At 50.2% G+C, this 16,646-nt stretch overlaps 1 protein-coding gene across 1 annotated transcript in view; it reads right to left on the bottom strand.

The window, feature by feature from the left end:
• Positions 1-16,646, bottom strand: part of NFKB2 (nuclear factor kappa B subunit 2) — a 190,652-nt gene that overhangs the window by 48,682 nt on the left and 125,324 nt on the right. The window contains exon 16 of the mRNA XM_069610468.1: positions 12,769-12,938. Coding sequence (XP_069466569.1) covers positions 12,769-12,938 — 170 coding nt within the window. The remainder of the gene's footprint in view (positions 1-12,768; positions 12,939-16,646) is intronic.

Raw genomic sequence — 16,646 nt, 5'->3', positions numbered from 1 at the left:
GTTGTGAGGCTAGGGGCTCTGGGGAGTTTCCAGGCCATGGCGATACGTCTTTTTACCAGGATGTACATTAAATCCTTGAGTCTGTTAAGGGGCTTGTTCTTTTTGCCTCTCGGGTATGAGCCCAAAATGCAGGCCCTGGGGGACTGCACGTCCAATGTTATGTCCTCTTCTGCTACCCTAGCTTGAACCTGGGACCAGAAGGTATGTATGGCCGGGCAGGCCCAGAACATGTGGGTCAGTGTGGCTGTGGGTTCTTGGCACTTGGGGCACGTCACCGCACCGGTGCCGCTGAATCTTGAAATGACGGCTGGGGTAAGGTAGGCTCTGTGGATGATGTAGAATTGAATGAGCTGGAATCGGGCATTCCTGGATACTCTTTAGTGGTAATGTGTTATGGTTTCCCATTCCGTGTCTCCAAACTGCGTGTTTAGTTCAGATTCCCATTTGCCTTTACATTTGAGTTCGTTATGTGTGGTGTTGCCAATTAGGATCTCGTAGAGCCTTGAGGTTTCGTGCCCCCCTCTGCAACGCTCAGCAAGTTTTCGATGACCTCGTGCCCGGCGCAGAGGGATTCTGCATCTGGCCATCGCTTCTTGAGCTTTTCCAACACCGCCCCGTGTAGAAGGAACTGACACAGGGGGATCCCGGTCAACTCATGCAGCTCAGGGAATGTGTGTATGCCCTGGTCATCCACCAGGTCACCCAGGGTGGCGATACCAGAGGGTCCCCATATATTTCGGATCGCCTTTCGGTCCTCTGGTCTGGTGGACATGATAGCAGCTATTGGGATTTGTGGGGTGTAAGGGTCAGTCAGCTTGACCGATTTGCAGGCCCGATTCCAGGCGGATTAGGTGTGCATTATGCGTTTTTCAGCGCCGGTTTAATCCTGAGAAGGTACCTGAGCAACAAGGGTGTGTCTGGGGGCTGTAAGAGGCGTGTGTCCATTGAGGCATCATCAGCCATCCACTGAATCACGTGCTTGAGCTGGGCTGCTATATAGTAGAGCTCAAAGTTGGGGGTTTTTAGGCCTCCTTTATCGTACGGTCTCTGTGTTATGTTTAAGGCGACTCTGTGCCTTTCTTTCCCGCCATAGAAGTTTCCTACAAAGTTTATTCAGGTCTCTGAAGAATTGTTGCGGGATATTGTAAGGGACATTGGTGAAGAAGTGTAGGAGGCGCGGGAGTGCCACCATTTTAAGGAGGCCCGCCCTGCCAGCCATCGAGAGAGGTAGCTTGCACCAGAAGTCAATTGATTGAGCCAGGCCCTCCTTTGCCCTGCCGGTGTTTAGTGCGTGTTCGGCTACGGGGTCGCGGTGGATCATAACGCCCAGGTATTTGAATGTGGTGGGTTCCCATTTGAGGGCTAGAGGGGGGAGGTGTTCTTTCTTGGTCTCGCTGAGGGCAGCCAGGGGGAATAGGCAAGACTTGCTGTGATTGATCTGGATCCCGGTGCATCTATGGAACCCATCTAGGATTTCAAGAATGTAGGGGAGGATGTGTTCGGGATCTTTTAAGTAGAGGAGCATGTTGTCCGCGTACATGGAACAAGGTGGTTCACCCCATTTATCATTATACCCCCGTCTCCGTACTCCTGCCTGAGGTATGCCGCCACTGGTTCGATCGCTAAAATGTAGAACAAAGGGGATAGGGGGCACCCTTACCGGGTGCCTCTGGCCAGGCTCCATTTTTCTTGAAAGGTGTTATTAGTACGCACTCTGGCGGTGGGATTGGTGTAGACGAGTTTGACCCAATTCATGAAGGCCGGTCCGATCCCCATCTTGGATAGGGCGGCGTAGAGCCATTTCCATCGGACCGAATCAAAGGCCTTAGAAGCGTCGAGGGACGCAACTGCGTATTTACCAGGTACACTATTTGTGCTGTGTATGACGTGGTGCAGCCTGCGCAGGTTCTCTGAGATGGAACGGCCCTGCACGTAACACGTTTGATCCTGGTGTATGAGGTGTGGGATAGCTGCTTGAAGCCTTCTGGCCAATAGTGCTGTGAGGATTTTGTTATCTAGGTTTAGCATGGACAAGGGTCGATACGAGCCGCAGTCAGTGCTATCTTTGTCGGGTTTAACTAAAGGGATGATGGTGGCTTCAGCCATGGAGTCGGGGAGGTGGCCTTTTTCGTACGCCTCGTTGTATACTTTGGACAATAGGGGGGCGAGTATGTCCTCGTAGGCTTTATAAAATTCGCCTGGGAGACCGTCTGGTCCCGGCGTTTTCCCAGAGGGTAGAGATCTGATGGTGGCCATGACCTCGTCTGCGGTGACGGGGCTTCCGAGGGGATCTGCCAGGTGGTCGTCTAGGCGTGGGAGCCTGATGATGTCCAGGACATCTTCAATTGCGGAGTCTGGGGGCGGTGCGGGATCGGAATAGAGGGTTTGATAATATTCTTTGAACGCTGCATTGATCCCCACTTGCGTGTGGAAGGTCAGGCCATCTATGTTACGGATAGAGCAGAAGGGGTTCCTGGGAGTTTCCCGCTTGTATAGCCACGCAAGTAGTTTCCCAGGTTTATCGCCTAGGGCGTGGTTCCTTTCGGTGTATTTGGTATAGCTTAGTTTCCTCAGTGTGTCAGGCACGTTTGTTTGAGTTCGATCAATTTGTGCGTATGGGCTGGGTCAAGGGATGGTGTTGCTTCGAGGGGTTGGAGTTCGGCTTCGGTGTGCGCTAGTTGGGACGTGATGAGTTACCACTTTATAGGCTTCCCATGCTGTACTTATGTGTTGGACACTATCAATGTTGGTTTGCCAGTAGTGTGTGGTGCCCTCTCTGATTTGTTTGTTAAAGGCTTTGTCTAGTAACGCTTCGCTTCTCAGTTTCCATGTCGGGATGGGGGGTCTAGGGGCTGTAACCGCCCATGAGGTCATTAGGGGGGAGTGGTCCGATAGCACTCTGGCCAGGTACTGTGTGTCCTCAAATCTGGCAGCATGCTCTTCACTAACGATTAAACAATCTATTCTGGTGTGAACCTTATGTGGGGGGGGAGTAAAAGGAGTAGCCTCTGGTTTCGGGGTTTTGTGCTCTCCACAGGTCTTTCAGGGCGTGTTGTTGCATGAGGGCGTTCAGTATTCTGGCGGGTGGGGAGGGGTCGCCATGCTTACTATCCGATCTGTCTATGCGAGGGTCTAAGGTGCAGTTGTTATCGCCTCCCCATATTGTTATGCATTCGTTACTCGGGGACAGCCGGGTGTACAGCGAGCGGAAGAAGACAGTTGCATCATGATTCGGGGCGTAGGTGCAGATCAAGCGTATATCGCGCCCTTCTATGGTGCCCTGTACCAGGGCCATTCTGCCTTTGTTGTCCGTTTTGGTGTGGGTCAGCGAGACAGGGACGGAGGGGGCAATCCATATCAAGACTCCTCTGGAGTATGTGGAGTACGAGGAGCCCACCAGGGTTCCTCTCCAGACTTTGGCCAGCGCTGCTAGCTTGGGGGCGCTTAGGTGGGTCTCCTGAAGGAGAGCGATTCCAACTCTGTGGCGTTTCATGTAGGCGTGGATACGGCGCTGTTTGATGTAGCTATTTAGTCCCCTGACGTTCCAGGACATGACTCTGATCTTGTCAGCCATAGTCTGGATGTGGTCGTAAGGCTGTGGGCAGCCTGAGGTTGAGGTTTTTAACAAACTTGGTCGGGGGCTTGGTGGCGATTCCGTTGCGCGTGGTCCCGGTCTGGCGTGTGGAGAACTTAAACTGAAATCCCAACTTGGGGTTCTGACCCCATGAATAAGAACGTCTAACTTAACTTTAAACACACCACGTCTAGCGAGGTTTCCCTTGCTCTGACTTTCCCGTTTCTGCCCCATCGGACCTGGGTCTCCCTGGTGCCCTACGGGCGGGTGAACTCACCCAAACTAGTCTGGGGGTAGGGGAGGGGTTGCCTCCGGGGATATTATCGAGAGGTACGCCGTGTCTGGCGCCGCTCCGGTACCATCGGTGCCACCGCCTTTGCTGGCATGTTGCTGTGTGTTTAATGGGTGCTGCCCAAGAGAAGTGAGGAAGGGTCCATCGCTGCGGGCGGCTAGGGCCTGCGTTGCTTCAGTTCAATGTCTGGGATCTGTTCTCTGTCCATCCATTCGCAGGCCTCTGCGGGGGTGTCGAATAAGTGTGCCTTGTTGTTGCGTAGGACTTTCAGTCTAGCCGGGTAGAGGAGTAAATAACGCAGGCCTGCGTTCTTGAGTCTGGCTTTGGTGTGGTGGAACTGGGCCCTACTCCTTTGGACCTGCAGGGTGTAATCGGGGTATATTGCGATCCTTGCAGTGTCCCTCTGTATAGAGCCACCCGTTCTGGAGAAGGCCAAGATGGTTTCCCTGTCCTTGTAATTGAGGACTTTGGCTATTATAGGTCTGGGTGGGTTCCCCGGAGGGGGCTGCCTGGCTAGGGAGCAGTGGGCTCTTTCTATGGTGAAGCCCTGTGACAATTTTCCGGCTCCAATTTCGTGTATGAGGAGGTCCTCGATGTAATTAGTGGGGTCGTTGCCCTCGATGCCCTCGGGCAGGCCGATGATTCTAATGTTATTTCTGCGGGCCCGTCCTTCGGCCTCATCGGCCCTGTCTTCCAGGTTCTTCACCTTTTGCGCCAAAATGTCCACTTCCTTTAAAAGCTGTGTTTTGGTTTCAGAGTTGTCCCGAACTTGGATCTCCAGGGCGTCCGTTCTGCTGGCGATGGAGCGCACATCCTGCCGCAGTAAGTTCAGGTCAATGGCAACCGCGTCTATTTTGTTCTCCATGGTCTTCTGAAGTATCATTATGGCCTCTAGTAGCTGGGAGTTGGCCGACCCAGTCGCTCCAGCGGCCACGAAGGACTCCATGGTGGTTTGACGGTGTTTACTTCGGGCGCCCTTGGTGGTCATGTCCCCGCCGCGAGGCCCCCTAGTCCTCGGCAGGCGCTGTGCGGTCTGTAGCCTCTGGTTGTGCCGATGGTCTAATGTCGTGCGAGGGATGCCCGGAATGGGTAATCCTGCGTGTGTCGTCGGGGCCGGTTCAGCTGGCGAGTGTGGGGGGAAGCCTTCACGCTCCGAGGGGCCTGTCTCCCGGTGGACGTGTTCGAGCACTGGTTGTCCTCAGGCTTCGCTCAGGGTGCTAATGAGATATGGGTCATCGGCCCACTGGGCAATGTCAGCGGAGTGTAGGCGCCTCAGCTGCTTAGCAAGGTGGCTGGGTACAGTTCGGCTTCGAGGCCCCTGCCTCGGGTTCAGTGGGAGTGTAGTAAAGGCCGCACCAGGCGCTCCCCACCTCCGACTCCTTACCGCTTTCCTTCGTGGCTCCGGGAGTGCGAATCCCAGCAGAGAAGCTGCGGTGTCTGCGCGGCCTCAGCAGCTCGCGGGGAAGTGGTGTGCCCAGACCACTGCAGCCGCTTCAGTCCGATTTCCTCCGAGGCTGCTCCGACTCCCCCTCCAACGGCCTGGGGCTCGGGCATGCAGGTCCGAGCCCCGCGGGTGCAGGCAGCCCTCTTCGGATCACCGTTGGTCGGGCGCCCAGGTCCTCGGCGAGCACCCTCAGGATCGGCCGCAGCGCTCTGCTTACAGCGTCGGGCCGGGACTCACGATGGCCGCCATTTTCTGTGTCCGCATGGCGTTCTTTTCTCCTCGTCGCTGCGGGTCAGCGGAGGGACGCAGGGCTTCCAAACTTCGACAGCGGGCGGTTCAGGCTTTCGCACAGCTTGTGTGCGATTTTCAGATGTTTGTAGTCGGAAAAAGCAGTAGTTGGCGGCGGATCGTTAAACGTATCACACGGAGCTGCACCGAACACGTCTCTCCTACATGGTGGTTAGCCACGCCCCTGCCTTATTGCACATAGATATGGGAGGAGGTGGTGGCGGAGTGTGAGGGTCATGAGGGGTCAAAACCCCATAAGCGAGGACAATGTGGCCCCGCAGGTACGGGTGTGGGTTCAATTAACCAGTCTTAAACAGGTGGGGGAACAATAGAGGGATTCAAGGGGAGGGCTTTTGAGGATCAGTGATCGACCAGTGGCATTTTGTACTTTGGCCTTCTTTCTGCCCTCTCATGTCTGGAATTACCATATATGGAAAGCCCTTTGCAAAGGTGGCGGTCTGTGTCTGTGTGTGGGAAAGGGCTTTTCATATATGGCAATTCCAGACCCAAGACGGATGAAGAGGTCAAAGTACAAAAGGGGCAAATGACAGGCACAAATCATGCTGCACAGCTATTTTAGAGCATATGGTACCATGTAAGGCATTATGCTGTAAAATGCTAAAGTGCATGTAAGAAAAATCAAAAACACTGTATAACAATATCTGCTGACACAGCTTGTCCTGGATACATTGTATCAGCAACAGTAATGCTGCAAAAGACAATAAAAAGGGACACAAAGTATCCTTACCGCACTTCACAGTAAGATGATGTGTTCCCAGTACTGATAGTCTTAGGGACTGATGTGTCTTCCCCAGAAAAGGTGGGGAAAAGGGAAGATAAGTAGGGCTGAGGACTCTGATTACCTCCAAGTAGTCAGGTCAGGATGCATGCAATAGCAAAAGTATTGGGGGCGGGGAGTCCCATGGAAGTGTATGGAAGGAAAGCAGCAAAGAGAAAACCTTTCCCAACACCCATTATATGTATAGCTGAGCTAGAACAAAAGCAGTTTTACATTTTGGAAAAAGCACTGAAGGTTCAAATGTACTGCAGTCTATCAGACATGGCGTTCAGCATTTGTTACTGTGTACGAAGCAAATGCAGCAAGATATGGAAATAAAATCTGTACCGGTTTGCAGTCTCCTCACCTCCCACGCCCTCTACGGCGAAATGCAGCTGTGTGGGTGTGTGCAGGCATGTTCAACTTTGAAAGCAGGAAGAGCTAAAACACAAGCTACTTCCACCACTGCGAAATGTGAAAAATGCTGTTATTGTTCTATGAGAAATATAGCAGCCCTGCTGGGAAGTGCTAGCGCTGCCTCGCTAAAACCATAGCAACCCTGGTAAGGAGTGTTTTACTCTTCAGCACTGCTGATAATTGGTAGTGCCGTCTTATTCATCAAGGTTCAGCGGACTGGGGGTGAAGCGCCTCCATTGTGCGATTAAAGGTACATTGGCCTACAAAATAGAGCTACTACTGTTCTTGTGGGAGCCACGTTATAAGTATGCTGCAATATCCTTGCGCGAAGTACCAGAACTGTCCAAATCAAAGCATTTAAAGTCAGCAGAAGGGAGTTGGCACTGTCGATTGGGGAAGAAAGCATTACAGGTACCACTAGCCAGAAAGGACTAGCCCATCCAAAGACCGACACCCACAAGTGCTAATGTCTCAAACAGCCCACTAATGACAGCGTATCACATTGTTCACTTGTGGTAGTTTACACAGAGCCCCCAAGTACAAACTAGCTCCTCATACTTGCCACCAGTGCACTCTGCATGTCTCACTGGTCACCTGTCTCACATTCTGCCCAACAGTGAGCTTTTCATATTTCCAAGCAGTGCCATCTCTTTGCACTGCCCACCGGTGCCAACTCCTCAAATACAATGTGATAAGCTGCCATTTGCGGGCTATGTGATCTCAAACACAAACAGACACGCAACCTACTTCGACTGCGCCACAGTGACACTTTCTCACACTGTCTTGCTATAAGTGCTACCTTTTAGCATCACCCTACAATGTCAGATTACCACAATTCCGACAGTGCAAGCCTGACCGCCTTTCCTGTACTAGCTCATTACAATGCCCTGTTAGGTAAGGTTTGTTCTGATCAAAATGCAGTCCCTAGACTCTTCCACTTCCGCTACAACCCGCCCCTAGCTTTGACCACAAGACCCTTGTGTGGTAGGTTCAGGGACTTGATGCTGTCAGGGAGAATGGAGGTTGTGGGGCGTCAGTCCCTGAACCACCCTCTGTGTGCCTTGAATGTTGCCGACGGTACCACCCCCTGTCACTCTATACCTTCCACTGTTTCTTGTCGGTGTTCTTTCATTTCATTGTAGAATCACAATTCCTAGAATACACCTTGGGTAACTAAGAAAACCAGACCCAGAACCAAACAAACGAGAAATTAAAAATGTTAAAGCTCAAATTAATTTGACCAAGTATTACACATAGACACCACACAGCACGTCAAAAAAGCAAACAACTCATCACAGATACCTGGAATCGCTTCAAGACCAACAGCACGCCGAGGAAAGCATAGAACAGCCATTACAGATGGTTACCAAAACTGTGCTTCAGAAGGGTCAGGGATTACATTTTTGTACTGCTTTTCCCAAATGTAACCTAGCCCTGGGGGGAACGACATGCAAGGAGTGATGGGGCCAATAATGCTGGTGAAAGGTTTTGTATGAGGGAGAGAACAGTATAGTAGGGAAGCAAGTGAAAGGCAGAGTGTGGGTTGTCCGGGTGAAGTCAGGTGGAGAGGTGGTGGACCAACAAACCAGCAAGGAAGTCTATGCTCTTCCTCCTCCTCGGCTACCTTGCCCTCTCCTATCTCTTCTGCCCACCCTCGGGCTCCTTATACACCTCTGCAGGGAGTACCTCTGATTTGTACCCCTTCCCAGAAAGATTTCAAGGATGGCAACCTACTCCACTTTGCCACTCTTAACTCTCGCTCAGCTGTCAAACACTCCTCTGACATCTGCCGCCTCCTGGAAGAACTCAACCTCGATGTCCTCGGTCTCACCGAGACATGGTTCACGGCCAGCTCTGTCAAAAGCTTTGACACTCACCTCCCTGATGACTACAAGATCCTCTCCGCGCCCAGATTCGACCGTCCTGGTGGGGGTGTAGCCTTTATCTTCCCGGAGTGGATTCCTGCCTCTGTCATTCCTATGCAGACCTACTCCTCCTTCGAATGCCTTGTCTGCAGGCTTTCTCTCTCCCCTGGCCCCTCTCTCACCATTGCTGCTATCGGCCACCTGGTCAGACTACCTCTTTCCTCTCTGAGTGGGCTGACCTCTCCTCCTCCCTCCTGGCCTCCACCACTCAACTCCTCCTCCTTGGTGTCCTCAGCATCCACTTGGATTCCTCCTATCCCTCTTCTGGACTCTTTTGCAACCTCTGCGACTCGCTCTCTCTCTCTCTCCATCTCTCTCTCTATTCTTCCTTCTGACCCCACTCACTCTGCAGGGCACACTCTGGATGTTCTCATCACCTCAGACCTTCCCCTCTCTAACCTTCTCACCACTTCTCTCTCCTGGAGCGACCACTTTCTCCTTTCCTCCCATCTCTCCCTCTCTACCCCTCAGGCAAAGCTAACTCCAAAACCGCCACCTACGTTCTCGGTCATCCGGCCCATGAAGCGTGTGTCAGTTGAGGCTTTCGCTGCCACTTTCTCTCCCCCTCTAGCTGACTTAAATCCTGACACAGCCCTTTCCAAGCTCCACTCTTCTATCTCTGATACTCTCGATGTTCTTGCTCCTGTCATGAGGATCTCCCTGAAGCCGAACGCCAAGTGCAACTCCTGGTACAACTCTGACCTTGTCACCCTTAAACGCAAGTGTAGGGCGGCTGAGAGGAAATGTCTGGCATCTTTTGCATCCTCTGACAAACTGGCCTGCTACCTGCACTAAGAAGAGAGCTCACATCAAAGCCTGTGTCTCTGCGGCATCTAACAACTCTGCCAAACTATTCAAAATCTGCAAGGAGCTGGCCAACCCTACTGCAGCCTCTACCTCTCTTGTCCCCTCCCAGGCCCTCTGCAGCAGGGGGAGTGAGAGTAGTGGAGCAGGAGGAGTGAGAGTAGAGGAAAAGGGAGTGAGAGTAGAGACAAAAGGGGGCGAGAGTAGAGACAAAAGGGGGTGAGAGTAGAGGAGCAGGGTGCGTGGGAGAAGAGGAGGAATGGGCAGTGAGTAGAGGAGCAGGGGGCAGTGAGTAGAGGAGCAGGGGGCAGGGAGTGTGGAACATCAGAGGCACTATAGAGAGGGGCTGAAGGTAAGATGGAGAGATGAAGAGGGGACAAAGGGGGTACTGGAGTATAGCATGAGAAGAGAGGAGAAAGAGTAATCAGCTCACGGAATGGAGAGAAAGGGAGTGAGTGAGAGAGAGGATCCGGGTGTCTGTCATTGGCAGCCATCACTGTTATTGTTAAAGAAACCCAGGCAATTGGCAGGATGGGTTACTGCTTTAGAAGCACCCAGAGGGAGGAAGAGAGAAAAGGTTTTTGCTTTTTGGGCCTCACCTCTAGCCAGTAAGATTTTAGATAGTGGGGGTTACCGATCTCCATCAACCAGCATCTTGGGTATTAGGGAGGAGACACAAGAGAGCAGGATGCAATTAGTTGGACCCCCTCGAAAATTATACTAAAAGCCCCTGAACTGTCTCTCAGAGTTGGTGTGTGCTAGAGGCCATCTGTAACACTTGCTAGCTTCTCTAAGTGGCTAACGCAGGGGTTCTTATAATACAAACCACGATACAGGATTTATCAAAGAAGGAGGGGATATGGCATATGCAGGCTCGTAGTGGAGAAGAATAGACCTACGTGCACGGGATCCTTCAGGGGCTGAGACAACTACAGCATGTGCACCTTGCTGCCCCTGACTACCTTTCACTGGAGACAGAAGGCACCACATCGTCATTTCAGGTTCATTTCCAACACACTGGTCATGATGCATTCTCACAAGTCATTGCACACTGTGCCGTGTGCAGCTCCAATGAGGGTTCAAACGCAGTATACATGCCCCCTAAATCCAGGATCACCCACAGTCACTGAGTGGCTCCCAGCAGCAGGTGTGGTGTCGATCAATATTCCCAGTTTGGTTGTTGCAAACTTCAGTTCATTCTCCTAGGGGATTTCTTTTTAAATGGGGCAGACAGATCAGCAGACATATTTTGGGTTGACGTATTAGCTCCCAGCACTAGTTAAACTCCAAAATTAATGTGCATGCCAAAGGGTCTCTATCTGTTGGGTTGTACTTCCTCAATACATTTCACTCAATTTTTTTACCAAATGCTTAAGCCAATTTTGATGATCTTTTAACATTCAATGTGTGCCCTGCATAGAATAAGCTCGGGGGCAGGGGAAGAATTGGTTGTGGTAGAAAACTCATTAAAACAAAAATATGCTATTTTTCATAATGGTTATATATCAGATTTAAGGATGCACTCGTTAGAATGAACATGGTTGTTCATTTGGCTTTAACATAAACTTCTCCTCTGTAAGCTCCCCATGCGCATCCTCTGGCTGAACCTCACTGCTCCTGTGTAGCACTAAGAGCTTCTTCCCTGGGGCATGGCTCACCTGAGAGAACCACATACTGACGCGACGCGATCACTAGCACATATATCCTAGAGTCTAGGGCAGCCTAAGCTTTACCTCACCTATTGCGCTTTGTGGCATGCTGCTTGCTGGTGCTCTCCTTAAGTGGATATCCTTGGTCCTTAAACTTCACACCATGCTGCCCTCTCATAATTCTTGTCACCAAATCCCTGTTCCTTAAAGGCTGATGCCTTGCTGACTCTAACCCAGCATCCGATTGAGATGGCAGGTCAGGGCGTGGGCACAGGAGTGTAATGACAACATTCCACTGTCGCCGCAGACAGAGCCTCCTTTACACTGTACTTGGTACCGTCTGCCCACCACACCAGAGGCTTAACCTTCATCTTCTAACAAGTGGTGCCTGAAGCTAATGTAGTTGGGCCCACTGCAGTGACATTAACATCTGTAAATGCCCAAAAAAAAAAAAAAAAAAATCTGTAAATGCCCACACAGCGTTGCTGAGTGGGCATTTACAGATGTTGGGTGAGCCTTGCCCACTCAGGCCCTACCGTGTCTACGCCTCTGCACCACACCTCATTATCGTGCATGTATTAAGAGGGATCATCGAGTAAACTCACCATACAAGAACAGATGAAAGTAAAAAAGATGCAGCGAAAATCAAATCTACCAAGCCACGCTCACTTCAGTGAGTAGTCTCTTTCTGCCTAAATCTCTACATTCTCACCCGATCCAGAATCGGTTGGCTGGTGCCCCACTTCTCCTCTGCACGTAAACAACCCCAGGCTCAACACCCACATTGCCGGGCAAAGTCAATGTTTTGGTCACTTCCAGCAACCAGTTGAAGGTTCACTACCTCAGACCCGGCTGCCGGGCTTAGTACATTGCGTTTAGGATGGCAGCCAAGTAGAGCGACTTTGGAAGAAGCAGTAAACTGACAAACAGTTGCATGCACCCCAAACCCCATCCCTACAATATACAATTCATGGGATTCTCTAGAAATGTGGGTTCCCAGTGGCACAGAAGCTGTTAAATGTTACGCTTGCTCCCAAATCGATAACCGTTAGCCAGGTTGAAAGCCCCGGTCCTTCCTACAGTTATAGTGACAGGCTGCTTAAGAGGCCCAACAGAAAGTCTCATCTACTTATTTCTACACAACAGAGAGACAACAAACACACTGTGGCCAGCATACTTCTGCACATTGTTGGTGGTGTTTATGGTAGGGCTCTTAATGGGATATGAAGAGTGCTGTCTCATTATTGACAGTTACATTGTATCAATGAGGCAATCTGAATCAGGCCATAGCTAAGCTTGGTGGGATACCTTCCACTAGCCTATAGGTAAAATTGTGGGTGACCTGGATTTTGTTACTGGGTCTTGCAAACGCTTTTAAAATCGAAGCCTAGTCTGGGATGCAATCTTAAAAACATCTGTCCAGAGGAAGGCTCAATTGCAAAAGCACTATGAAGATTACAGATTTCAGTTGGGGTTCTGCTGAAAACACCAAGAGGTTTTAACTCACCTGTTTCTGTTGGCTATATGATACACATCCCTAACCCAACAGCAGTGTCACTAGCCCAACAGCAGTGTTGTTGTGTTTCACCTTCCTTACCTTCTTCACGAGGTACGTAGCAATGTTCAAGTTCTCCATATCTACAGCCAGATGGAGAGGGGTCCGTCCACTCTTGCGTTCTGCTGCATTGACATCGGCTCCCTTGCTCACTAGCAGGTCCAGGCATTTCATACTCTTGGTTTTCACTGCCCAGTGTATAGGAAACAACCCTGATAAACAGAACACAGTGTTATTGTTCATCATATGGGAAGGAAGGAAACAGGCAAGAAAAAGGATTATGTGCAAATGTTTTCTGTTTAATCGATTTTTCTAAGTCTTGATCGCAGCCATTGTGTTTATGGGGCTACCTTTGTTCAGGGAAACGATGAGGAAGTTCTAAAGTGACCGCTCTGCTCATGTGGGCTCTTCGTGAGCCCAAGATGGCAGTCTCCATAGTGTTGTTTAGAGTAGTTCTTAGACTTGGGCAGGCCACTACACTTCCTGTTGGGGGTGGACCAGAGTGTTTGGTGGTTGTTGGGGCCAACCTGATTGGCTGGCAGCCAAAACCTGTGTTTTAAACTCCCTAATGAGATTGGTGGGCTGGCAAAAGCCAGCTTCTGTGAGTTAAGGCACATATGGGAAAAACCTTTAGACATACACATCTGCTGTATTTTTGGGAAGAGAACAGGCTAATCTGCTGGAAGATATCCACATGTTCCTGCCTCTGTAATTTTAAGCTTTCTTCTGACCATACTGGCTCGATGCAGTGGTCTAGGCAAATCTATAGTTTGGGGGTTTGGCTGCTGGATGCACTTCCTGAGTATAACTCTTCCTGCTACTGGCTCTACTCATCTGCTTGGACCAGGGCTTCCATCCCAGGACCGTTTTCCAGGCCATTTGACTTCTGCTCATCACATTTTAAAGCCGGGGTCTGTCGTCTTGGTTTTGGAAGTTGCCGCCTGCAAGGGGGTTGGGACCAACACACGGACCAAATCTGCTGGCCTCGGCTGTCTTAGTCTATACCCCCGTTGTCATGTTGCAGGGCAAGTTTTTACTGGCATGCCATCAACATTTACCTACTGCAGTCTGCATTGTGCCGATTCCTCAGTCCTCCTGGAGCCATCTCCACCACGGATTATGCATGGTGGAATATCGCTGGCTCAGGGTTCAAAAGTCCCTGGGTGACTGGATCCTTCAGTTTGATCTGTAAAAAGAAACATTTACTTACTTTGTTCTTCTGCTTTCCTGGAACAGTTTATTTTGAGGAACAACACTAAGTACTCACCTCTGGGCCCTGGGTTTGGCTGTTATTCAAGATACTCACTCTGGGATCCTCGTGGTCCATGGATATCAGGTTGAGCAGTTCCCCTTCAACCACATTTCCACATTGGTTTACATTGGGGCCTGAATCTGGCTCTGCTGCACTGCTCTTTGGGCTGCTATGTCTTGAACCCTTATCTGGATCTCTAATTCTGGGTCTCCGCTGGTGTCTTCTGGGGTGACTGCTTTCTTATAGGAACCTGTGGGAAGGAACTGGGACTTACGTTGCTTTTCACCACTGGTCAGCCTACAAACGTTGTGCTGTTGTTTCCTAAGGGGAACTTTCTTAAACTTTAGAACTCCAAGAGACACTGGAAGGTACTTCTCGGTACTGTAGCATTTTTCTAGGGCCTCCCCTAGAGCCCCAAGTGTTGAGCAAGCCCTGGATTTTTAGTCTCTTCCCGATATACTGGCTATTTCTTTTAAATCTGTGAATTACACTCTGGTCTAAGGTTACAGATGGTTTCCCTGTGGTTTTACTGTTTGCCTCCTTGGTGTGTAATGTGCCCTTCTGAGCCTAAGGATAGTCTACTTGAATACATCCTGGACTTTGGTAGCCCTCCTGGCTGTGTAGAACATTTTGTTCCCCTGTTTACTAGATCAGAGCGCTCTAACTGTTACTTGTAAGGGTATTAGGGTATGCACACCTAGCACCATTAGCCAATCAGGTGGCTGGAACAGTGGGTGAGAATATACATTCTCTGCCCGCTGTTCCAGCCACCCTAAGCCATTCCCCGGATGGCGCCATTGTTTATTTGTTGAGGGGAGGCAACAAGAAGCCTCCCCCTGTTGCCTTCCCACCTCCTCATCCCCAAAACCAAACAAACGTGTTCCCCATCCCCTCACCTCCTCCCAATTTACCAGAGAGACCGGAGCTTTGAGCTACGATTGCCGTGCTCCTTCCGATCCCAGCCATAAAAAAATGGATAAGGCATGCGGCCATCTTCTTTTCATTTATTTGTTCCCCCTCGGGAGATTGGCTGAGCTAACAGTGCGAATCTCCCAAGGGGAAAAAGAAACCATTCGCACCATGGAGAAACCCCGGGGTGCGAATGGCTTTCACACCCTGGCGTGGGGTGGGGCGGGGGGGCATGCATGGCCTCAAATGGTCCACAGTCCTCACCAAGGCCCTCGTTCCGCTCTGGCCAACTATGGCTCAGGCTGGTGGGCCGTTACCGGCCATGTCTGCCCCCTGCTGGGGCATGAAAGCCATATAATACTTTACCAAAATGTATCAGTGTGCTACCTTTGGATCCTGAGCATGATCGTAAGTACTGTGCAAAATATGCTTTTGGGGTCTACACTTTAACTTACACCTGGAAGTCTATGTATATATGGAGTCTGCTACCAGGTACGGGCATACACTTTAGGGAAAAAAAAAGAGTGAGTAAGCCCTTAACTGGCCAGTTACTGATTATTATATACACTATGTTAAGTTAGGAGTTCTGTGTAACCTTCGTACATATTTTTCCCCATCATATATATTTTATGTGTGATATTAGAAATAAAGCTTATATGTGTTCAGTATACCAGTGAGATGTAGGCTTTTGTGGGGTCTATTGGTATTAAGTGTACCTTCCTGCTAACTTTCCTCCCCCCTGAAGGTAAATTTGATTGCTCCGATACAGCAACCATTGGTCTTTCCTTTTGGGTGATGCACTGTTCTACTGTTAGGTTAGATGAGTGAGGGCAGTGCATACATCTCCCAGACACCAACCAATCTGCAAAGCCTGGTGGATAATTTTGTGGGGACACCCTTTATGCTATGGTGAAAGTAAAAGCACACGTGACACAGCCTGCTGGCCCTAGTGGCTCATGTAGTGGTACTACGGTAATTTGCATAATGCACAAGTTGCTGTGAGACCAATCTTAGTAATGTATGTCAACATTTATACTGGCCTTTGAGTGAAAGTTCCACTGGAAGAAGAGAAGGATGGCAGTTGGAAAAAGTAGCCATGGCGGAGAGCACCAAGCGGGAAGCAGCACCCCTACAGCTGCTTGTCCTTTTCCACCAACAGCTGAGTATTGGGCAAAGTAATTATTACACAAACTGGAAGTTACCTGGCCACTTCCAGCAGCCGTTCCCAGAGTGGTCCCATTCACTAGGAGTCAGCCATGATGCTGCGGTCCTTTTTCAATGGCCACCACGGCATACGCTGGAGCACCTGCATTGTTCCCCATGGCCATTACGTGACCCAGAACGAGAGGTTAAACTGGTGTGCCACAAAAGTTGGGTGGGGGGCCAAACATACTTGTCCACCCCTAAAATTGGGCTCATGGTAAAAGGGTTACAAGGTGTTCCTTTCTGCCGATCAAGTAAACTGGAAAGAAACGTATTATTGTTTATGTGCACAATGTCGTTTTTGCTTGTAGGCAAATTGCAGCTGCCGTGAGCGATAGAATTTGTTTGCAAGGATCTAACGGCTTGGTTATTCAAGGATTTAATACGTAGTAAGACTTGTCTGATCTGAGACGCTTAAGCCCTGTTTGCTACAGCAGGTTAATATATACTCCATGCGGATTAAGAGTCTGGTGTAAATGCAAGATGCCGTAATTCGCTGTGATAGTGGAGCTACAGCAATCCACACCAGTGCATTCTGGGATGCATAGCATTGTGG

The sequence above is a fragment of the Ambystoma mexicanum genome, chromosome 8 (genome assembly GCF_040938575.1).
Source record: "Ambystoma mexicanum isolate Mex_15411 chromosome 8, UKY_AmexF1_1, whole genome shotgun sequence".
Lineage (NCBI taxonomy): Eukaryota > Metazoa > Chordata > Amphibia > Caudata > Ambystomatidae > Ambystoma > Ambystoma mexicanum.
Note: the sequence above shows the minus strand (reverse complement) of the source record. Positions and strands in the feature narration are given on the sequence as shown.